The following is a 25,671-nucleotide window of genomic DNA, read 5'->3' as shown; positions in this document are numbered from 1 at the left end:
GCCTCAACCGCCAGAGATATCATTTCACTTTGCATTGAAATTCTAACTGCTGGGAAAGATGGAAATACACAGATGAATTACATACACAGGACGCGTTTTGCCCGCCGAAGGATTCGTATTACTGTGCATCAAGTCCTGAGATTTACACAGCTCCGCCACACAGCGCAGCCAGGTGGTTGGCACACCTAAGCTACGAAAAAAAAAAAGTAGGGTCCACTCTCCAGTCCCAGCCTTCTAAATGGATAATGAAAGAGCAGCAGCAGACCAGGGAGTCAACCCAGGGCCGGCCATAGGTGTTCAGGCGCCCTGTGCAAGCTAATCCTGTGGCACCCCCCCATCTTCACCCCTCACCCCCTGGTCACCTAAACATACACAAAGAGGAAAACAATATTTGTAACAAATAATTTGTTTTAATTTAACTTTACATTACATAGCACCCTGCATCACTGGACCCCTTTACATTACACAGCACCCTGCATCACAGGACCCCTTTACATTACACAGCCCCCTGCACCTCTGGACCGCTTTACATTACACAGCACCCTGCATCACAGGACCCCTTTACATTACACAGCACCCTGCATCACAGGACCCCTTTACATTACACAGCCCCCTGCACCTCTGGACCGCTTTACATTACACAGCACCCTGCATCACTGGACCCCTTTACATTACACAGCACCCTGCATCACTGGACCCCTTTACATTACACAGCACCCTGCATCACTGGACCCCTTTACATTACACAGAACCCTGCATCACTGGACCCCTTTACATTACACAACACCCTGCACCTCTGGACCCCTTTACATTACACAGCACCCTGCACCTCTGGACCCCTTTACATTACACAGCACCACACCTCTGAACCCCTTTACATTACACAGCACCCTGCATCACTGGACCCCTTTACATTACACAACACCCTGCACCTCTGAACCCCTTTACATTACACAGCACCCTGCATCACTGGACCCCTTTACATTACACAGAACCCTGCAGCTCTGGACCCCCTGCATGTTACACAGACCCCCCTTCAGTGCAGACCCACTTCAGTGTATCCACCCCTTCAATGCAGACTCCCCGTTCAGAGTAGCCCCCCTGTTGCCGGTCTGACACCCCCCAGTGTGTGGTACGCCCCCATTCCCCTAGTACGCCTCTGGATGGCCGCACGGCGCCCCTGTTGCCCATGGTGCCCTGTGCGGCCGCACAGCTCGCACACCCCAAAGGCCGGCGCTGAGTCAACCTTCTGCTCACTCTGCTCTCACGTCCTGGTAGCATGTTCACTGTTAACACATTTGCATGCAGAACACCCGATTGGCTCCCAGTCTGACCACAACCTCTCCCAGTCTAAATACTGCTGTATACAGAATCGCAAGATGCTGCATCAATGAGTACCAAGCTGCATTTCTTTGTGTATTTTATATCGGTCTGGAGTTCAGATTTAAAGGCTGACCATTGTACAGGACGCTAGCAGGGGCAGACTGACAACTCATGGGGCCCCCGGGCAATAGAAGATTATGGGGCCCCCGGGCTTAACAGATGGCCACCACGCCAGGAGGCAGTGCAGAGGCGGGGCAGCTAAAATCTCGGGATTTTCACATCAAAAGCATGTCGGTTTCAGACATATCAGGGACAGATTCGGTTTTATGGAGCCTGGCAACCCTGATGGGGACCCCTAGTGGCATGGGGCCCTCGGGCAGTGCCCGAGTGACTCAATGGTCAGTCCACCCCTGGACGCTAGGGACGGGTCCTGGACCTGTTTTTACACGCACATGAACTTTAATCGCATCTCAGTCTTAGTCCGTAGGGTTCAATGTTGAGTTGGCCCCGCCCTTTACAGCTATAACAGCTTTAACTCTTCTGGGAAGGCCGTCCACAAGGTTTAGGAGGGTGTCTATGGGAGTGTTGGACCATTCTTCCAAAAGCGCATTTGTGAGGTCAGGCACTGATGTGGACGATAAGGCCTGGATCTCAGTCTCTGGCCCGGATTTAGAGACGATTTACGCTGACGTATCTATTGATACGCGGCGTAAGTTCAAAAATGCGCCGTCATATCTATGCCCTGTATTCAGGAACCAAGATACGCCAGAATTTTAGCTTGATACGACCGACGTAAGTCTCCTATGCCGTCGTATCTTGGGTGCATATTTACGCTGGTCGCAAGGGGCGCTTCCGTAGATTTACACGTCCAATATGCAAATGACCTAGATACACCGATTCACAAACGTACTTGCGCCCATCGGATTTAGCTACGCCGTTTACGTAAGGCTTACGTCTGGCGTAAAGTTACCCCAGCTTTATGAGGCGCAGCTAATGCTAAGGTATGGACGTCGGAACAAGCGTCGAATTTTACGTCGTTTACGCAAGTCGTACGTGAATAGGGCTGTGCGTAAGTTATCTTAGGCATTCTATCCGACGTGATTCTGAGCATGCGCACTGGGATACGTCCACGGACGGCGCATGCGCCGTTCGTTCGGCCCCTCATTAGCATGGGGTCACGGTTCATTTTAATACAACACGCCCACTTCCTTGCTCATTTGAATTAGGCGGGCTTACGTCGGCCCATTTACGCTACGCCACCGTAACTTAGGGAGCAAGTGCTTTCTGAATACTGCACTTGCCTCTCTATGTTACGTTGTCGTAGCGCATATGAGATGCGATACGCCCGCTCAAAGATACGACAATGTATCTAAATCGCGGCCTCTGTTCTAATTTATCACAAAGGTATTATATTGGGGTAAGGTAAGACCAGTCAGTCAAATTCCTCAACCCCAAACTCGCTCATTCATGTCTTATGGACCTTGCTTTGTGCACTGGTCCAAATCATTTAGTGGAGGGGGGATTATGGTGTGGGGTTGGCCCCTTAGTTCCAGTAAAGGGAACCTTTTAAGGCGTCAGCATACCAAGACATTTTGGACAGTTTCATGCTCCCAACTTTGTGGTAACAGTTTGGGGACGACCCCTTCCTGTTCCAACATGACTGCCCACCAGTGCACAAACCAAGGTCCATAAAGACATGGATGAGCCAGTTTGGGGTGGAGGAACCTGACTGTCCTCATTACATCAACCCAATAGCACACCTTTGGGAGACTGTGCAGGCCAGTCAAGTTCATCCACCCCAAACTCACCCGTCCATGTCTTTATGGACCTTGCTTTGTGCACTGGTGCGCAGTCATGTTGGAACAGGAAGGGGCTGTCCCCAAACTCTTCCCACAAAGTTGGGAGCATGAAATTGTCCAAAATGACACCTAAAACTGATTGTAAAGGCTCAAGTATGGACTGGCTGGCATCTGAGACATTTAGCCAGATTCAGATAGACTGGCTTACTTTTGCGGCGGCGTAGTGTATCGCATATACGCTACGCCGCCGTAAGTCAGAGAAGCAAGTGCTGTATTCACAAAGCACTTGCCTCCTAAGTTACGGCGGCGTAGCGTGAATGGGCCGGCGTAAGCGCGCCTAATTCAAATGAGGAACAGGGGGGCGTGTTTTATGTAAATTACTCGTGACCCGACATGATTGACGTTTTTTACGAACGGCGCATGCGCCGTCCGTGGACATATCCCAGTGTGCATTGCTCCAAAGTACGCCGCAAGGACGTATTGGTTTTGACGTGAACGTAAATTACGTCCAGCCCCATTCATGGACGACTTACGCAAACGACGTAAAATTTTCAAATTTCGACACGGGAACGACGGCCATACTTAACATTGACTAGGCCAGCTATTTGTTCGACTAACTTTACGCCGGAAAACGCCTTACGGAAACGGCGTATCTTTACTGCGACGAGCAAGCGTATGTTCGTGAATCGGCATATCTCGCTGATTTACGCATTCTAGGCGTAAATCAGCGCTTACGCCCCTAGCGGCCAGCGGAACTAGACAGCTAAGATACGATGGCGCAGGCCGTCGTATCTTAGCTAGGTTTAAGTGTATCTGAGTTTTGAGCATACACTTAAACATACGACGGCTTAGATTCTGAGTTACGACGGCGTATCTACTGATACGCCGGCGTAACTCTTTGTGAATCTAGCCAATAGTTTTCTGAACTCCTGCGGCCTTTCCACAGGAAGGGAACCCTAAACCCTGGTGTGGGATTGGTATACTGGTGGTGAGCCAATGTGTTCTTTTCATCATACCAAAAATATGGACTGTTTTTTATTTGTTTTGCTAAAGGCAGCTGTTTTGATTGCCTGGTTTTGAGCAGACAATAAAGACTGTTTACTTTTACAAATGGCCGGGCTCCCCATAGTTCACCATATACTGTACGACCGATTATTCATTCTCCTTTAGATCTCTACCGTCAACTATTTGATACCAGATCAATAAATTGCTTTGGTTTGTGCTCATAATGGGCAATGTTGGCCAATTCAACTGCAACGCAATAGAAAGGGAAATAACATGCTCTTCAATTGGTGGTGTTTGCACCTACGTGCTGGGTAAAAATGATGCCTGTTTAATAATAGACCCGTACCCATTTTCTCGCATTGGAATATAAAAAGATGAGCGGTCAGATTGGTAATCTTACCATGGATGCTGCAGGGCTTGTTCACAGGTCAGCCTTTTCTCGGGCTCCCTCTCCAGCAGGTGTCGGATAAAGTCTTTAGCTGAGTAGACAGATGAAAAAATATGAGGACAGAAATTCTTCAGCCCCCCCACAATTTATCACTGACTGGCAACAAACAGTCCAGTTGTTAGCAGACAAATCTGAAAGACCCCAATTTCTGGTGTCACAGGAAGTCCACAATCATCAGACAGTTCTGGCCATTTTCTGGGCTAATAGGGAACGGATTGTCAAACAATGGGCATTGGGAAGTGGGCACTGCCCTGGGGGACATGTACCAAAGCAAAAAAAAATATGTATTTTATTTTGCTGCAAACAGTGATCTTAATAATGCTGAAAGTAAAACATTAAAAATGCAAAACTACAAAAAATAACAGGTCTGGGGGATGCCCTGACCCTGCCTGTGAGGTGGTGCATCTGGGTGATATATACAACCTACTACAGCAACACTAACGTTTACAAAGAGAAGGGTGTGCTTAAATTACTGGCAAAATGACAGTTCCCTGATGCTTCGTTTTGTTTGTAGGCAAACAGCCAGGGATTCCATTATCTATACCAGGGGTCTCCAAACTTTTCAAACCAAGGGCCACTTTATTGCCCTTCAGACTTTAGGAGGGCCGGATTGTGGCCAACAGAGGAAGAAAATGTCATGGGCCCGGCATCAGTGAGAACAAATATGGCCTCAGGGTTGGTGGTCAATAGGAGGAGGAGTATTCCCCCTATTAGGAGGAATAGCATCCCATCATTGGTATTGGTGGACGATATAGCGCCCCATTATTTTTGTCAGTGGGAGGAATAGTGCCTCGTATCAGTGGGAGGAATTGTGCCCCAAGGGCCAGATAAAGGCTAGCAAAGGGCCACATCCGGGCCTCGGGCCGCAGTTTGGAGACCCCCGATCTATACCAAGTGCCTATCCTAGATGAGGATCTCACACAGATGTTTATGGGGGAATCTCACACCAAATAAAAAGCATGGGGTCCCCCCTAATGTATTCTAGTATCTTTAGGTCTAAAGTGTATTTTAAGGGGGAGCAATGTGGATTTTACAGGGGGACCCCATAAAAAATTAAACATAAAAAGAATGAGGTTCCCCCTCTAAAAAATTCCATACCAGACCCTTATCCAAGCATGAAACCTGGCAGACCAGGAAAGGAGGACATCTATGTCAATCAAGATGCGCTATCAAAAGAAAACCTGACAACTTGGCAAATGACAGCTCTCTGATGAGCAGTATAAGGAAAGGGGTGGGGATAGTGGTAAACATTATTTCCAAAATATGGTCATGTATTATATTTACGCAATGGTTTCGCCCTCTATCCCCCACCCCCTTTGCAGATGTGATTAGGGACTCCTGATCATATAAGTTAAAGGACCAGGTGACATCAGTGGTTGGTAAGGACACAGCGGGTGCCAGAACCTGCTACTTCCTTAGCAACAACTAACAGCCATCTGTCACACTCTTCCACTCCAAATGCCATAAATGTTTGGCGTTCAGACGAATGTCCAAACAGCAAGTGTTCAATCCAGTAGGATGGGCTCCCGATCTTTCCGCACTGTGCTGATGTCACCTGGAGCTCTTTCTACCAGCTACCCTTAAGTTTGTGATCATGAGCGTTTGGTGACAGCTCGGTCAAAGTTCTGGGTCACGCTGATGGGTGGCTGGGCATTAAGAACCACCTGCTATACTGTCGCTAATAGAGAACAAGTCATGGCTGAAAATTTGTAAGACTCAAAATATTCGCTCTTCAATTACTTTAATTGGGCAGGCAGCCCAATCAAGCCACAAGGCCTCAATTGTCCTGAAGCCTTACTGGATTTCATTAGAAAGAACACCAATTCGAAATATCACACAACTACAAAAGATAGACAAAAAAAAAACACAAAAACACATCAAAAGTTAAAAATGTCTGCTGCAATTTAAGTTATCAGTAGCAATGTGTTGGTAGCGGTATCCGATTCTCTATGGACTGGTTTTCTGTGTACCGTCTCAACGTATCTCTAATGGCTGACATCTATGAGCTAGGACACCTCTATTCCCCAGGGATCTTATTATTTCATTTTTTTGTACTTGTGAAGATCCTTTTTCCTGTCTTTATTAGAATGCGTTTTTGTGGCTCTGGAAGCATAGAAATATCTTTTGGTTTACAAGCATTTAGTGAATTGAAACCATTTGGCTTAAAAAGTGTCGGTGAAATGTGATGAAAGGAGCATCCAGTGAAGTCATACAGAGCAAAGACGACAGGAGGATCTTTTTTTATTCATTTCTCACACAGAGGAAGAGACAGCGAGATCAGCTGGAAGGGTGGCAGATATACTGTATGACTGTGCATCTCCATAGCCAGGGGCGTCGTAAGGGGTGGGCTAAGGAGGCTGGAGCCCTGAATGGGCCGCCGAAAAGCCCAGAGTCTCGGGCATGCAGTGTTTAATTACGAGCCCCGAGTGCCGCCGAGCAGGGACCATTTTGTCTTCTGTTCCGCCTTCTGGAGCCTGCAGTGCCTATGATTGACTTCCCACTGGTCCAATCCGGGACCGCGGGACGTGTGATGTCCATCAATCAATAATTATGTGTTTCAGGTAGGTCACACCGCACCACTCCACCTTGCCCGCAAACCCCACCCCACCCCCCGATGCCGACTTCGGGCTGAAGCCCCTAGTCTTTTTGCCACCTAGCAACGCCCCTGTCCATAGCCATGCCATAATTAACCATAGGATCTTTGAGGGCCTCTGTCTAGGGCAGCATTTCTCAACCTTTTCAACACAGAGGAACCTTTAACATACATTTCTAGTCTCAGGCAACCCCTGCTAAAAAAAATACTATATCTGCAGCCTCATGATACATTAGTCTGATGATCAGTGAGAAGAATGCTCCTTAGGCCGGGTACACACGGACAAACATGTATGGTGAAAGCGGTCCGTCGGACCGTTTCCACCATACATGTCTGCCAGAGGGCTTCTGTACGATGGTTGTACACACCATCGTACAGAAGTCCGCGCGTAAACAATACGCGGGGCGTGTCCGCGGTGTCGCCGCGTCGATGACGCGGTGTCGCCGCGACAATGACGCGGCGACGTGGGCGGCCCGCCTTTAAAATGCTTCCACGCATGCGTCGAAGTCATTCGACGCATGCGAGGGACGGCGGGCGCCTGGACATGTACGGTAGGTCTGTACTGACGACCGTACATGTCCGAGCGGGCTGAATTCCAGCGGACTGTTTTAAAACAAGTCCAGGAATATTTGTCTGCTGGGAAAAGGCCCGGCGGGCAAATGTTTGCTGGAATTCGGCCCGCTCGCGCCCACACACGACCAAACATGTCTGCTGAAACTGGCCTGCGGGCCAGTTTCAGCAGACATGTTTGCTCGTGAGTATGGGGCCTTACACTTGTGGTTGTTGGGAAAAATTACCCCCTTATGCCGCGTACACACGATCGGAAATTCCGACAAGAAAACCATGGTTTTCTTCCCCGACGGATTTTTGGCTCAAACTTGTGTTGCATACACACGGTCACACAAAATTCCGACCGTCAAGAACGCAGTGACGTACAACACTACAACGTCAAATTGATTCCGAGCATGCATGTTTTTTTTGCATGTTGGAATTTCATACAGACAAACTTTTACCGTCTGAAAATTTGAGAACCAGCTCTCAAATCTTTGCTGTCGGAAATTCCGACAGAAAAAGTCAGATGCAGGTACAAATGGAGAAGAATGAATTTGTAAAGTGCCGCAATTTTAGTAAGCTAGAGCAATCACCTACCGCATGTTTTCTTTTTGTGAGTGATCATGGTCATTAAAGCGGGAGTTCACCCATAAAAAAATGTTTACCCTTAGATTGATGCTCATTTTGTCTAGGGGAATCGGCTAGTTGTTTTAAAATCGAAGCAGTACTTACCGTTTTAGAGAGCGATCTTCTTCCGGGTATGGTCTTCGGGACTGGGCGTTCCTATTTTGATTGACAGTCTTCCGACAGGCTTCCGACGGTCGCATACATCGCGTCACGAGTAGCTGAAAGAAGCCGAACGTCGGTGCGGCTCTATACTGCGCCTGTGCACCGACGTTCGGCTACTTTCGGAAAATCGTGACGCGATGGATGCGACTGTCGGAAGACTGTCAATCAAAATAGGAACGCCCAGTCCCGCAGCCCATACCCGGAAGCGGCGGAGAAGATGCATCTCTAAAACGGTAAGTACTGCTTCGATTTAAAAAAAAATAGCCGATTCCCCTAGACAAAATGAGCAGGAATCTAAGGTTAAAAAATGTTATTTCCGGGTGAACCTCCACTTTAAGCCTTATCCCCCCCCTCCCCCATCAACTTCTCCACCCTTCTTATCTACCAAACCACACTCCATATTTTCATATTCAGTTAAATGGCGTTCGCTGAGATGAGCCCCATCTCTCTTACTGTACAAAACCCAGGAAAGTCCAGCTAAATACAGGAACAGATAGGCTAGGATACACACCGTACCTGATTCAGATATATCGTCCCAGTATGGCGAATCAAATTCATACTCTGCTTTTATGATTTGATTGAAAAGCTCGGAGTCATTTTCATCATAGAATGGCGGATATCCACACAGTCTGTAAAATAGTAACAACTTGATCAAATCTGTTTGTCCATTTAGTTACAAGTCACTTTAAAATACACCTTTGTACTCTGGCCAGACTATGGAGGTTCAAGTATTTATGTATTTTTAACAAGCAGTGCTTTAAAACAAGACCTGACTGACCACTGTAGCTAAAGGAACTGTGGAGCAATTCATCCTTTAAAGGAAAAAAAAAATTTGCCTAAAATTAATGTCTGCAATGTAGACAGACAGAATAGTGTAATGACTCTGTTAAAAAACGAGTAAATACCTATTAAATTCCTTCATCTACATCACCTCCGACGTTTTAGTTTCTGTTCTCTCATTCACTTCCTGGTTTGCGGCCCTCGTTCATGTAAGAACTACATTTCCCAGTATGCATTGCGGCACACCCAGTAATTCACACCTCCTTGAAGTCTCTAACACGTAGAGAGCGTCCTGCCGCACAGATGTAGTTCCCAGGAGGGGGCGAGCACGTCACTGACCACCGCAGTAAAGCCTCCCGTCACGGTGGTCAGTAACAATCAGACAAGCAGGAAGTGAACAGAACAGAGAAGAAATAGAGCAACTTCTGAGCAAAAATGAACAATGAGGAAGTGAAAAGTGGAATGTCTGCAGCTTAAGGATGCTTATTATGAAAAAAAAAAATTCCTTTACAACCCCCTTAAGTTTCCATCTGAAGCAATGATGTTGTTCAAGTCCTTACAACAGCAGCTCAGCTCACCATTCCTCCCTATCAGAAATGATTCAGCAGCTCAGCTCAACTCGCTCCCTTTTCCATCAGTGCCTAAGCATCTCCGCTAACCCTGCTCCACACTGTTAGGGCTTGTTTACACTTGTGGCTGCCAATGCCCCTGTGAATATCAATCCACCACATTTGACAAGTAGCTAGGAGGCATCTTATCTCCACTTGGACACTTGTTTTAACCCTTGAAGGCCTGCAGCACCACCATGCAAGCTTGTGCATTACACGCGTTTGTAGAGCTGTTGTGACGGGACACCATTGATGTGAATGGGCTGCATTTGGCAGTAGTACTGCCTGGTAAAATGGACACTGCAGGAGAGGGGGGATGAGTGGAAACCATGGCAGAGCTCTGACTTCAGAGATAAAAATTCAATATTTGCATACTGGTTGCCTCGCATTTATTGGCTGCTCTTGCTCTCTGGATGACTAATAATTGTAGATATGAGCACCTCCAGGAGCTTTGACATTCCCTTCACCTGTCCTACAAAGTGAGAGGCTTACTTAAAGAAGAGCTATCATTAGTTCAATTTTTTTGCCGTTCTGTCCCCATTGGACAAAGTACATGTAGTAGTTTGCTTCATGTTGCTAGGTACTCCCTAACCCTAGCTTATCAGGTCTGATTTTCCCCCCTCCTCCTGCTACAGCTGATCTGACAACAGCTAGGAAGGAGATGGATGATTCATAACAACGGCTTGTCTTCACTTTCCCAGTGGCAAGAGGAATGCAGAGCAAGGGTGCACATGTCTGCATCTGTATTCCTGTTGCTTGTCTCAAGAACGTCGAGACAAGCTGCTGTTATGAAGCAGTCGTCTTCTTCCTAGCTGTTGTTGGATCAGCCGTGGCAGGAGGGAAGGGGCAGATTGGACCTTATAGTTGGGGTGGGAAGCACCAACTGGAGACAGAAAAAAAAATACTTGTTCTTCTTTAAGTTTAACTATTTGAATATGGCTGCACTCTATATATTGCTTAAATATCACCCAATTACTGCCTGTTTCTATAACATGACACTGTCAAAGTTACTAACAGAAGCTTTAGTGCTGTAAAAAAAATTATATGTTTGCCTAGAGTTTGCACTGTAAATCTAATAAAACATATCATAGGGTGATTGAGACATACAAGGCTAAATGGGAGGCATCAGGGTCTTATGGAGCACCCATTTAAAAAAAACATTTTTATAAAAAAATAAAAGCGCAAACAAGAGAACAAAAAACACAATAAATGTACACCGAGACTTCAAGACTAAATATGATATAGGGGAAATTTGAGTAAACCATAGGGGCCTAGATTCACGTAGGGCGGCGTAAGTGTGCAACTTAGAGAGGCAAGTGCTGTATTCACAAAGCACTTGCGTCCTAAGTTACGGCGGCGTAGCGTAAATGTGCCGGCGTAAGCGCGCCTAATTCAAATTGTAAAGAGGTGGACGTGTTTTATGCTAATGAATCGTACCCCGACGTGATTGACGTTTTGAACGAACGGCGCATGCGCCGTCCGTGGACGTATCCCAGTGCGCTGCCTACGACGTGAACGTAACTTACGCACAGCCCTTTTCGCGCACGACTTACACAAACAACGTAAAAAGATACGCTTGTTCCGACGTCCATACTTTGCATGGGCTGCGCCACCTAGAGACAAGCTTCATCTTTACATCGGCGTATGTCTTACATAAACGGCGTAACTAAATGCGACGTACGTTCGTGAATCTGCGTATCTAGCTCATTTGCATATTCAACGCGGAAATCAACGGAAGCACCACCTAGCGGCCAGCGTAAATATGCACCCAAGATACGACGGCGTAGGGGACTTACGTCGCTTGTATCTTGGCAGAATGTATGCGTAACTGATTCTATGAATCAGGCGCATACATACGACGACGTCGTAAGTCTCTCTGAATCTGGGCCAGGGTGTTGCTCAAATAAATTACATGAAAAAACTAAAAAATATATATTCCTAGAACTGCCCATGTAAAACATTTAAACCTTTTTAATTGAGTTCCTTTTAAAGTTAATGTTTTCACTGGGCAGTCCTATGAATTATTATTTTTTTTAGATTGGAGTAATTTTTGTACAATAAAGGTTTTTTTTTTAAAGTTTTTTGGTTTATTTGGGCAATACCCTATGCTTTACCCCAATTTTTTCCCCAAATCACCTGAAATATATATGTGACACAGCCAATTGGAATAAGTCCTGGGCAATACTTACAGAATGTATGAGATGACACCCAAGGCCCATACATCAACAGCTTTCCCGTATGGCTTCTGTTCCAGGAGTTCAGGGGCTGCAGACGCAACAAAAAGCAACTTCAACCATTGGGAAATCAAGCTATTCATTTTAAATGATACCTTATATCCTCCTTTACTCCACCTTTAGAGATAAATGGTAACCAGTCCTAAATGTTTGCAGTCCTTACCCACATAGCCTGGTGTCCCGCAAGCTGTGGCCATCATTCCACCATCTTCAATCTTGGAGAGGCCAAAGTCACTGATCATGATTTTGGAGTCTTCAAAAGGAGTTGCATAGAGGAGGTTCTCTGGCTGAAAGCATAAAGAATAAACTGAAAACAATAAAGATATAGAACAGCCTTTCTCAACACAAAGGAACCCTTGAAATAAGTTTCTGGTCTCAAGGAAAACAATGCTAAAACTTACTATATCTACAACTCATGATACATTAGTCTGATGGTCAGTGGGAAGAATTACCCCCTTACAAATAGCTAAAAAGTATAATGGTGGCAGTGGGAACTTATCTGAGAGGCAAAAATTGGCTATTGCTTAAAACAGTGGTGTCCAAACTGCGGCCTGAGGGCTGGAAGTGGCCCTTTGCTTGCCTTTTTCCAGCCCCTGGGGCACTTTTCCTCCCACTGATACAAGACACTGTTCCTCCTACTGACACCAACGATGGGACACTATCCTTCCCACTGACACCAATGATAGGGCAATATTTCTCCTACTGACACCAATGATGGGGCACTATTCTTCCCACTAACGCCAATGATGGGCTAATATTCCTTCCACTGACACCATTTATGGGGAACTATGTTTCCCACTGTCACCAACAATTGGGGCACTATCCCTCAAATTGAAACCAACCATGGGCACTGTTCCTCCCTGCAATGTTTACTCCCCCATGACAATTTCTACCCCCAACGACCACAGTCCGGCCCCCCTAAAGTCTGAAGGACAGTAAACTGACCCTTTCTTCAGAAAGTTTGGAGACCCCTGGCTTAAAACAATGCCTAGCAAACTCTGAAGGAACCCTGGTTTACATACCCTGATATAGACTATGTGTGGCATGTGTGAAGCTTTGAATGCATGATGTTGGGGAACAGTGTAGAGAGATCCTTTGAGTAAAAGAAGAATATTGTAAGTCAGTACTCGAGGAAGTAAACCAGGACTGATTATTGCAAGGGCAGACACTGAAATTAAAGATAAAGATGTGCACATAAACCATAAATACCTTCTCAGAAACAACGCATCTTGTTGAGGAGTGTATGGTCCTTTACAAAAGCTCATATCACTTAGAGGTAAACTCAAAAACCAAGGAAAGCCCAACCTATACTTTATTGTCACTTGGATACATACACCTCAAGCCAAACAGCCCTCTGTCAGACTTTGCTCCATCACCTCCATTTCAGCCCAACAGGGACTTAGTGTCAGGTCACCTGTGGCCAGGTGACAAGTGCACCCCGTTGGGGTCAGGGATGCACCTCAGGGTAGTGAAACCTATGGCCGACTGCTGCGATTAGAGAGGAAGCGTGAACCCAAGATCACCCAGGGCGCGGAGTCTAAGACCCAGCTTTGAGTTCACCAGAGCCTCTAGTGGTGAGGATGGCCTTTGCCACAGCTGGATCCAGGTCGCGACCCCTGGGATCCCCTAGGTCACGCTCAGCAGGGAGAGAGGGGAAGCAGCAACCAGGACAAGCGGTATTGATGGGTAAGCCAATGTCAGGGCAACAGGCAGACAAGGGTAACCGAGGGACAGGCAAAAGGTCAGGATCGCAGGCAAACAGGAGAAGTCAGGGACGAGCAAAAAATGGTACACAGGAAGATAATCGTAGCGCACTGCAGGCAGGAACTAAAGCCAACAACACGGTTGAACAGCACTGCAGGCCTGTAGAGCAACAGTTAATATAGACTTCCTGGGTGGGGCCATACAGGAAGGAGAGGAGATAAAAAGGTAACCAGAACAGAGTCAGGCCTCTAATGGACAGATGGAGACAGGTAAGCTGCCAGACTATTGCATATCCATGACACTTAGTCATAGAGGACCACCAAATACTTATTTTTCCATATAAAATGAAGACAGGGCATACTTGTGAAGGAAAAAAAAAAGAATAGGAGGCATTGGGGATAACAGATGCTTGCTTTCCTTCTTCTGAAAGTGCCAGCTGCCTGGCTGTCTCCAGCTTTAGTACTTTCCAAGGACACTAGTCCAGAACAAGCATGCAGATTAGGAAGGTCAGAACGAAATCAGAAGTCCCACTCTGCATACCTGTGCTGGGATCAATGGCTCTGATAGTACTGAACCCACCAGATCAGTATGACAGCCAGGGAAGTAGTATTTTCAGAAGGAAATGTCCGCAATAGCAGCATCCATAACTCCTCAGTATGGTTTCCTGGACCGCAGTTTAAGGTTTTCCTTTCAGGTCTTTATTAAGGCATCTGGTCCTAGCTCTCAGTGAGAGAGTATGGGTCTCCATGGCGGCTTATCCCCGATTTTGGATACAAGTGTGTGCGATTGTAAGGACCAGGGCCAATCCTAGGGTCACAGACTCCTGGGTGCAGAAATATTTCTGGCGCCCCCATATGGGCGTGGTCATCTTACTAACTCCTCCCCTTTACAAATGTCTCTATGGCTACGACTCAAACACAGAGATGCTCCCCTAAGAAGTCTTCATTAGTGTCCCCCATCAGAGCCCCTCCCACAGCAGGTGTCAGGGACTCACCTTCCAAAATCGTCAGCCCAGCATTGGGCTGAGACAGCGGCGTGCATCAGCGGGACGCGCGCGTGCGTCAGCGGCGCGCGCGCGTGCGTCAGCGGCGCGCGCGCGCGCACGTGCGCAGCGGGAGCGCGCGCGTGCACGTGAACCCTCCTTGGCGCCAAAACGCCTTTAAAAGCTCAGTCCTTGCTTCCTGCAAGTTGCTGTCTGATCTGCAGTCCCTGATTGAACTTGAACCTGAGAACCTGCTTACCTGATTTGAACCTCTGATTGAACTTGTGACCCGGCTTGTTTGACCATCCGTACCTCTCCGATCCTGACCTCGGCTTCCATTGACCACCTCTTCTGATTGACCTACCATTGCCAGACCTTCCTGCTTGTACCCTGATTACTCTTCTGCCTGCTGCACCTGATTACCTGAACCATCTGTTGTGACCCGGCTTACCTGACTCCGCTTCCGTCTGCTATCAGTGATCCAATCACCTTCCAGCCTACCCGTCCAGAGGAAGTCAGCACCTGCTTCACCTACCCAGCACGCCGGCACTCCTACCCCGCCAGGCTCCTGAGTCTGCTGTTCCCAATCCGGCAGCTCACGAGCCGGAGTTGTAAGAGAGGCCTTCTCCTACCATCGGGCTCTGGCTACCAGGTACGTGATACATAACAGTATCAGACAGCCATGACAGAGCCCTCAGGAATGGCCCCGGCCATGGAGGAGATTTGCAAACACCTCGCATCCCTCACACAAGCTGTAAAGAACCTACAGGACGGCTACATGCGACTGGAAGGTCAAGTACAGAACCTATCCGGAGACACAGCTTCTACATCCGCTGCCAGATCATCTCCATCGGCCTCTGCTCCATCCGTAGTAATGCTACCGCCCGAACCCAGAGTTCCGATGCCAGAGCGATTCACCGGGGATCGTTCCAAATTCCGGGATTTTCGTAATGCCTGTCAATTATATTTTGCCCTTCAACCAAGGACTTTTTCCCTAGAAGCCACTAAAGTGGGATTTGTGGTTTCTCTTCTTCAAGGAGAGCCCCTAGCTTGGGCACACCGATTATTGGAAGAAAATGGCACCAACACAGAGACTTTACTAGCCTTTTTTCGGGTCATGGCACAAATGTATGATGATCCTCAGCGGACTACCACTGCCGAGGCCGCCCTGCTCGCACTTCAACAAGGCCGCCGAGCAGTGGAGGATTATGTCGCGGACTTTCGCCGCTGGAGTGCGGACACTCAGTGGAACAGCGCAGCTCTGCGACACCAGTTCCGCCTGGGACTTTCAGAGGCCTTAAAAGATGAACTGGCTCGCATCGGGGTTCCTGATACCTTAGAAGATTTGATCGACAAGGCTATTCAGATTGATCGACGCTTACGGGAACGACGGACCGAACGTTCTTCTCATTTAAATCGTCCAGTTTGGGTCACTACCAAAGCACCCATGCCTGCATCCCGATATCAACCACCTGTCTGCCCAAGTCCTGCCAGCTCCCCTCCAGATACTTCTGAGCCTATGCAACTCGGAGTCATGCGACCCACATTGCCTCCAGAAGAACGAGCACGCCGTCGTCAATTGAATCTATGCCTATACTGCGGTGAGCCCGGTCATTACGTCGCCAACTGTCCCACCAAGATGCGTAAGTGCCATTCCTCTGTTTCTCTCAACGTTTCCGCTCTCCCAGTCAATACAAACCACCTTGCTCTCTCTCTGTCTTTTCAGCTCCAAGGAAGAACGATTCCGGTCAACGCAATTATTGACTCCGGGGCCTGCAGCTGCTTCATTGATGCCGCCTTTGCCAACCTACACAATATTCCTCTTCGAAGGAAGAACTTCAAACTTTCCGTTTTTCTAGCTGATGGATCCCACATTAAATCAGGACAAGTAACACAAGAAACCCTTCCTCTACCCGCTACTACTTCCGCTCATCATAAAGAATTATTAATTTTGGATGTGATCTCCTCTCCTCTTTTTCCTGTAATTCTTGGCATTCCCTGGCTCCGGATTCATAACCCTCAGGTTGATTGGTCCTCTGGAACTTTGCGATTTCCTTCTCGGTACTGTCAAGAATATTGTTTACCTCAAGTACCTAGTTTTTCTCCCACTCTGCTATGCCTGAACACCGATCCCAGTTTACTCCAGTCCGTCCCGGAACATTATCACGAGTTCCTCGATGTGTTCAGCAAAAAGGGGGCCGACTCCCTACCACCTCACCGTCCTTATGACTGCCCGATAGAACTGCTTCCTGGGGCTGAGATCCCTTTTGGGCGCATCTTTCCATTATCCGAGAAAGAACAAGATGCTCTGAAAATTTACATTGATGAAAACCTAAACAAGGGATTCATTCGGCCATCCACCTCACCGGCGGGTGCTGGAATATTTTTTGTTGCCAAGAAGGATCAAACCCTTCGCCCATGCATCGACTATCGGGAGCTCAACAACATCACGGTTAAAAACCGATACCCGTTGCCCCTAATACCTGAATTATTCCAAAAACTAAGATCCGCCACCATTTTCACCAAGCTGGACCTGAGGGGGGCTTATAATTTAATTCGCATCAGAGACGGTGATGAGTGGAAAACTGCCTTTCGCACTCGGTATGGCCACTACGAGTACCTCGTCATGCCTTTTGGGTTATGCAACGCTCCTGCTACCTTTCAGCATTTCGTCAACGACGTGTTTAGAGACTTTTTAGACATCTTCGTCATCGTCTACCTGGATGATATACTGGTTTTCTCTGGCTCGTTAGACAAACATCGGGAGCATGTCTGCAGAGTTTTAAACCGGCTCCGCCTGCACGGCTTATACGCAAAGGCAGAAAAATGCGAATTTGAGTTACACACCATTCAGTTCCTGGGTCTGGTGATCTCCCCGACGGGAATCGAGATGGACCCAAAGAAAGTGTCTGCCATTCTGGACTGGCCAGTACCTCTAGATAAAAAGGGGGTACAAAGATTTATAGGATTTGCAAATTTCTATAGACGCTTTATTAAAGGTTTTTCTTCCATCGTGGCTCCCATTACACAACTCACCAGACAAAATTTCCGTTTCCACTGGAACTCCGAGGCTCAGAAGGCCTTCGACACCTTGAAGGGACTCTTCACTTCTGCTCCGATCCTCAGTCACCCCAACCCGGTTCTACCTTTTCTCCTTGAGGTGGATGCTTCTGAAGTCGCTGTAGGGGCCGTTATATCTCAACGACTTGGGAACAAGGACTTAGTACACCCTGTGGGCTTCTTCTCCCGAAAACTCTCCCCTGCGGAGAGAAACTACGACGTAGGTGATCGTGAATTATTGGCCATCAAGGCCGCATTAGAAGAGTGGAGATACCTGTTGGAAGGTGCTGCACATCCAGTACTAATTTATACGGACCATAAAAACCTGGAATATTTAAGAACTGCTAAACGATTGAAACCTCGACAGGCCCGCTGGGCTCTCTTCTTCTCCCGTTTCTGTTTCCACATCACCTACCGTCCTGGATCAAAGAATGTCAAGCCAGACGCTCTGTCCCGAATGTTTGACAACCCAAAGGACACCTCTACCCCTGACACCATTCTTCCAGAAAACAGCTTTCTGCTATTACATGCCGATCTTATATCATTACTTAGAGGAGCGTCATCTGAATCTTCAAAACCTCCCAATATTTCTCTAGAGTCCAGAGATGGATTATTTTGGAAAGGAAGCCAAATTTTTGTACCTGAAAAGACCCGAGTCGAAGTTTTAAAACATCTGCACGATCACCCACTGGCAGGACATTTTGGGGTTCGCAAAACCCTGGAACTAGTACGCCGCACCTTCTGGTGGCCCGGCTTGGAGGATTTTTGCAAGTCCTATATCCGATCTTGCCCTATCTGTAACCGGAACAAGACACCCCGAAACCAAGCTTGGGGCCTACTGAAACCACTACCTGTACCCGATCGACCATGGAAAATGATCGCCATGGATTTTATTGTAGAACTTCCCTGCTCTGAGGGTTGTTCTGTCATTTTTGTGATTGTGGACCGTTTGACCAAAATGGCCCATTTTCTTCCTTTAAAGAATACACCTTCTGCCATTGAGACTGCTCGTGTATTCATTAAAGAAATCGTCAGACTACATGGGGTGCCCTCCAACATCGTGTCAGATAGAGGAGTTCAATTCACCTCTCGGTTCTGGAAAGCTCTCTGCAAGACGCTACAGATTGAACTTGCTCTATCCTCGGCCTATCATCCCCAGACCAATGGGCAAACTGAAAGAACCAATCAGACTTTGGAACAGTACATCAGGTGTTTTACAACGTTCTCCCAAGATGATTGGGTGTCTCTGTTACCCCTAGCAGAATTTGCGTACAATAACGCCAGTCATTCTGCTACGGGGCAATCTCCCTTTTTTGCCAACTATGGTTTCAACTTAACCTTTTTACCAGACTTTCTTTCAGAGTCCTCAGTTCCGGCTGTACAGAGCACTATGGAGTTCCTCAACCGCAATAACCAACTGTTACGGGAGACGGTGACCAAGGCCCAGGCTGACAGTAAGAGGTTCTTTGACAGGAAAAGGAGAGGTGAGCTAGATCTGAGACCGGGAGACCAGGTATGGCTTTCTACGAACAATCTTAGACTAGCCTGTCCATCCAAGAAATTGGGACCAAAATTTTTGGGACCCTTTCCGGTTAAAAGAAAGATCAATACAGTTTCATATGAACTATCCTTATCTGATTCTCTTAAAGTGCATCCTGTGTTCCATGTCTCTTTGTTAAAACCCGCAGTTCCAGATCCTTTTCCTAATAGGGGGTCCAAACCTCCCGAACCGATCCATGTCGATGGCAACGAGGAATTCGTGGTAGAGACTATCCTGGATTGTAGGAAAAGACAAGGACAAAACCAATTCCTGATCAAGTGGAAAGGTTATGGACCAGAAGACAATTCCTGGGAACCCGAAGGTAATATCCATGCCAAAAGACTAATACGTGCATTTTTTCTCGCTCACCCTGACAAAATGGCCCGACTGGGCATCCGGAGGTTGCCCCTTGGGGGGGGGCAATGTCAGGGACTCACCTTCCAAAATCGTCAGCCCAGCATTGGGCTGAGACAGCGGCGTGCATCAGCGGGACGCGCGCGTGCGTCAGCGGCGCGCGCGCGTGCGTCAGCGGCGCGCGCGCGCGCACGTGCGCAGCGGGAGCGCGCGCGTGCACGTGAACCCTCCTTGGCGCCAAAACGCCTTTAAAAGCTCAGTCCTTGCTTCCTGCAAGTTGCTGTCTGATCTGCAGTCCCTGATTGAACTTGAACCTGAGAACCTGCTTACCTGATTTGAACCTCTGATTGAACTTGTGACCCGGCTTGTTTGACCATCCGTACCTCTCCGATCCTGACCTCGGCTTCCATTGACCACCTCTTCTGATTGACCTACCATTGCCAGACCTTCCTGCTTGTACCCTGATTACTCTTCTGCCTGCTGCACCTGATTACCTGAACCATCTGTTGTGACCCGGCTTACCTGACTCCGCTTCCGTCTGCTATCAGTGATCCAATCACCTTCCAGCCTACCCGTCCAGAGGAAGTCAGCACCTGCTTCACCTACCCAGCACGCCGGCACTCCTACCCCGCCAGGCTCCTGAGTCTGCTGTTCCCAATCCGGCAGCTCACGAGCCAGAGTTGTAAGAGAGGCCTTCTCCTACCATCGGGCTCTGGCTACCAGGTACGTGATACATAACAGCAGGTGTCCCCATCAGAGCCCCCCACAGCAGGTGTCCCCATAGATCAATACTTGTTCAATAGATCCATGTAGCTTGGGCACGCTGGGAGCAGAAGCACATTACAGGGGGCGGGGCATACGTAGCATCTTTGGTTACTTGGAGGGTGGCACTCGGAGAGCATTTCTGGGAGTGCACAGGATGATTGGCAGCAGCTCCGGCCAACCCAGAAGCCTCTCATCACACCGCCTATGGGAAAAGAGCCAACACACGCAGAGGGGGTGGGGCAGACAGGAGACTGCTCTATGCACACTGGACAGAATTAATTAGTGGAGCCTATTACCGGAACGTGTTCCAGTACTAGGCTCCGCTGTGGTACCCAGCCCAAATTCCGGGGACAGTGGGAGGTATTCGCTCTTGTCAGTTGCCAGCGGAAAGAGCAAGCGGGATGGGGAACTGCAGCACCCGCTACATGCGCTCCACCTCTGGACACAGACAAGAAGGAGTGAGGGGAGCACTTTGGAGCTTCGGTGCCCCCACCTCTGTGGCGCCTGGGTGCGGAGAACCCTGTGCACCCTGCCTAGGATCGGCCCCGGTAAGGACACTTACTACCAAACCATAGGACTGGTCAGACTACGGACACAGTAAGGTTCGGTGTAGAAGAAGTTTATTTTGTTTGATTGATGGCAAGATGCCCTTTTTTCTTCTGTTTGGAAATGCCCTGTGCATTAAACATGGTGTTTTCCTTAAGAGACTGAGTTTGTCCCTGCATTGAGTCTGAACCCTCTACAACAGTAAATGGTATCCTAAATAGCACCCCTGTTTTTTAGCTCAATTCAAGTCCACAATACCTTGAGATCACGGTGCACAATTCCCATATTGTGCAAGTACTGCACAGCGTCCAAGACCTGTCGGATGAGCTGACTGGCATCCTTTTCCGTGTAATATCCTCGCTCAATGATGCGATCAAAGAGCTCGCCACCCGTGACTCTGCAAGAGAGATGTCATGAATCAGTGTGCTATCCCAAGCAACATTCAATGCATTACAATGTCAATCAGAAAATATGGGGGATTAGGCAAGTTTGACTCCAGAGCGAGTGTGCATGTGGATTAAATGTGTTCCAGCTGTCTACCTGAAGGTAGAAGATAATAAAAGCTGCCTGGGTCACCTAATCCGCTCTCTTCTGAATCTGAGATAACATTTCAGCTGCACCTCGAAAAAGAAGAGTCCTATATTTGTATAATGGAAATAGGAAATAAACCTTGTGCCTAGTTAAATTGATGATAGAATAAGGAAAAGCTGCTACCCCAACATTTCGGTGCAAGGAACAAACGTTGAGAAAAATAAACAATATATATTGGTGGGGGTGCTGGTTAAATTAAGTATTAATTAAATAACATAATAATAAAAAAAATATATATAAAGTCAAAACACCAGTCTGTCTATGCAACCACAAAAGTGATATTACTGTTAAGCCCTAGGGGAAAATAGTGCTAGGATGCACTAAAATAAATTTAGATTGAAGACTAGGATTTATATAGTGAAACAAATGCATAAGAAGAACCACCACAGTGCAAAAAATATTGAATAATAATAATAATAAGTGTTGTCACAAGTGAAATATCCCTAACATGGTAGGGTTATGACAGTCCTAAAACCAATCCTTCAAAAAGTTAAAGAAATCAATCATTGGATATACATACATCTGGATTAACTGGAGCATTACAGGGCTATGACAGTCCTAATAACAGTCCTCAGATAAGATGCAAAAAGTGCAAAATGACAATTTTAGTGATGTGTTCTGAAAACGTCCTTTGATAATCAAACAGGACACAACAGGAGTTCAAAAATCAAACCCCTGGTAACATCCTATTCCAAACATGTGACATATGTTTTGGAATGCCCCTGCGCCCTTCAATACGTGGGGCGCACCACTAGAGAACTGAGGGTCAGGATCAAGGAACACGTGACCAATATTGCCAAGGGTTTTCCTAACCATAGTGGGTCACGTCATTTTCTCCAGTGTCATAATAAGGACCCCCATCAACTAATTTTTTATGGGATAGAGCAATTTTCAATTGGCGGGGAACAGACCTTAAGAAGGCCATTTCCCAGAATGAGACCCAGTGGCTGTATCCATTGGGCACTATGCAGCCACAGGGCCTCAATATTGAATTGGACCTCAATTGCTTTTTAACTAATGAATAACCCTGCATTCTAGTTCAATTAATAGATCTAACTGTAAATAGGATTCAGTGGGATCATTGTTACCGAGGTACTATGATCATTTTTAAATTTATTGTATTTTCATATGTAATTGAATCTGTTGTTGTATTTAGTTTATCATTTTTTTTTATTTTAATTTAATATATTGTGACAGGAAGTCAGGTAAATCTGGGGGTGTTGTCACAGACGGGAGATACATTTCTGCCTTGTTTAGAAAATTCACCAATTACTATCAGGTGTCGGCTGCAGAGGTAGCCAGAAAGGTTTAAGGATGTTGGATAGCTTCAGCTGTTCAGAATGAGAAAACTAAGGCCTCTATAAGTTGTCCAGAGGATTACTACTGAATGCTGCATCCTGAGGCTTGTTGAGTTAAGGAGAGCAGTGAGCTGAGGAAGACTTCTGAAGGTGAAGTGGTTGTTTATATTTTCGCTGTGTGATAAGAAAATCAAAAGACTATTGTTTTCTGCTGGAAGACCAGCAGTGTCTGCCCAGTAGTAGGCTGTGCCAGACTCCATAGATAGGTTCCTGTGTGGAAGGTAGACGGCCCAAGTGGCCAGGGTTTATTTTATGTTTTTTTTTGTTTATGCTGTTTGGATGCTTGCACTTGTTTCCAGCAATATGGAATATTCATTCCATAATCCTTGTTTTTTCAACCACCCACGGCTGCCTCTCTGTATAATTCAGTGTGTAGTGAACCCACTCAGGAGGTCACACCCCCCCGCTACAGAGCTAACCCCTTACGATATTGATTAGCCATTTCATTGTGGTAATGCTATATATATTATTTAGAGTTCACAAGTAATTTCATGCTATGGAGTTATGTGTAATTGTGTATATCTGTCAGTTACAAACGTTAGCGTTGTGATGCACAGGGACCCGGGACAGAGGCTGGATTTAGTCCGAAACTCCTCCCATAGCCAGCTAATTGACAGGCCCATTTAAACTTGTGTATCTCGTGACCTAGCACGCTTCCTGAAGACGTGCAATACGAAACAGCTGTCGAGGCGTCACTAGGTCGCGCTCCAACGTCACCTTCGGTCCCTTTGGCTCACCGCCGTCACGGGTGTAACGCACGCCAGGACATCTCCACTTGGGACTTTGTATGTACCCACAATATCGCCATGCAGCCTCAGTGCCGGGTCTGTGGCACCCCAGAATGTAAGCAGCAATTCGGCTTTTTACTTGTATATTGTTTTTCCTCATTAAAACGGGATTACACTATTGCCGTTTATCTTTTCATTTCCATATCCTGATCCGAGCCTGTTAGTGAGGCAGGAGTTGTGATTCCATCCGCATCATCTCCATCCATCCATGTCAGCAACATACTTTGCTACAAGTCCAATTGACTTATTTTTTAATTAAAAGGGTCATTGCTCTCTGGTAAGCTGCCATCCTTACTTTGAGCATGTTTGGGTGTCTTTTGCCTGCAGTTTTGGTGAAGGTGAACATTGCAAGTTATAACTTCTGGATTTGGTTCTCAAAGGACGTTTTCAGAACACATCACTAAGATTGTCATTTTGCATGTTTTGCATCTTATCTGAGGACTGTTATTAGGACTGTCATAGCCCATTATGTGGCCAAAGGATAGTTTTCAATGGTGATAAGCTTTTTCTCAATGTGTTTCATCCTTTTGCTCCTTCAGTAGTCAGGAAAATTAGGTTTCTACAATATTGTATTAACATACAAAGATATTAAGATCACAACTCAATCGCTTAAGTAGTTCAAAGGATAGTTTCTACTGGTGATGAGAAAGAAGCCTTGTCTCAACACGTTTAACACTATGGCTTCTACAGGAGATCGGGGGGAAGTATCTATTATTAACTATAACTATTACTTTCCTAAAATTTACATAATACAACTGGATACTAACATTTGTAGGTAACCGCTTGCCGACCAGCCACTGCAGTTTTACGGCGGCAGGTCGGCTCCCCTGCGCAAGAGCACGTAATATAACGTCAGCTCTCGCGCAGGCCCGGTGCGATCACGGCCGGACACACACGATCGCTCGTTACAGAGAGAGGACCGGGAGCTGTGTATGTAAACACAGAGCTCCCGGTCCTGTCAGGGAGAGAAATGCTGATCTTCTGTTCATACAATGTATGAACAGCGATCAGTCATTTCCCCTAGTGAGGCCCCCCCCTACAGTTACAACACACCCAGGGAACATACTTAACCCCTTCCCCGCCAGTGGCATTTTTATAGTAATCCAATGCATTTTTATAGCACTGATCGCTATAAAAATGCCAATGGTCCCAAAAATGTGTCAAAAGTGTCCGAAGTGTCCACCATAATGTCGCAGTACCGAGAAAAAAAAAATCGCTGATCGCCGCCATTACTAGTAAAAAAAAAATATTAATAAAAATGCCATAAAAATACCCCCTATTTTGTAAACGCTATAACTTTTGCGCAAACCAATCAATAAACGCTTATTGCGATTTTTTTTACAGAAAATATGTAGAAGAATACGTATTGGCCTAAACTGAGGAAAAAAAATGTTTTTTATATATTTTTGGGGGATATTTATTACAGCAAAAAGTAAAAAATATTCATTTTTTTCAAAATTGTCGCTCTATTTTTGTTTATAGCTCAAAAACTAAAAATCGCAGAGGTGATCAAATACCACCAAAAGAAAGCTCTATTTGTGGGGAAAAAAGGACGCTAATTTTGTTTGGGAGCCACGTCGCACGACCGCGCAATTGTCAGTTAAATCGACGCAGTGCCAAAACGCAACAAGTGCTCTGGTCTTTGACCAGCAATATGGTCCGGGGGTTGAGTGGGTAAAATTGATCCAGGGAATACTCAATTGCCTCTCAGGGGATCAGGAAGGAATTGTTTCCCCTGCTGGAGAAAATTGGACCATGCATTGCTGGGGTTTTTTGCCTTCCTCTGGATCAACTGTGGGTATAGGATTGTTTATACAGAATTGTATGATTTTTTTTGCCCCCCTTTTATTAG

At 46.7% G+C, this 25,671-nt stretch overlaps 1 protein-coding gene across 1 annotated transcript in view; it reads right to left on the bottom strand.

Moving 5' to 3' along the window:
- PNCK (pregnancy up-regulated nonubiquitous CaM kinase) overlaps positions 1-25,671 on the bottom strand; it is a 156,447-nt gene that overhangs the window by 10,883 nt on the left and 119,893 nt on the right. Inside the window, exons 5-9 of the mRNA XM_040322878.1 lie at positions 21,341-21,479; positions 12,295-12,418; positions 12,087-12,162; positions 9,026-9,138; positions 4,528-4,606 (exon numbers count right to left, since the gene is read on the bottom strand). Of these exons, the coding sequence (XP_040178812.1) occupies positions 4,528-4,606; positions 9,026-9,138; positions 12,087-12,162; positions 12,295-12,418; positions 21,341-21,479 (531 nt within the window). The remainder of the gene's footprint in view (positions 1-4,527; positions 4,607-9,025; positions 9,139-12,086; positions 12,163-12,294; positions 12,419-21,340; positions 21,480-25,671) is intronic.

Source organism: Rana temporaria, chromosome 9 (assembly GCF_905171775.1).
Source record: "Rana temporaria chromosome 9, aRanTem1.1, whole genome shotgun sequence".
Taxonomy (NCBI): Eukaryota; Metazoa; Chordata; class Amphibia; order Anura; family Ranidae; genus Rana; species Rana temporaria.
The sequence above is the reverse complement of the archived record's forward strand: the minus strand, read 5'-3'. Positions and strand labels throughout refer to the sequence as shown.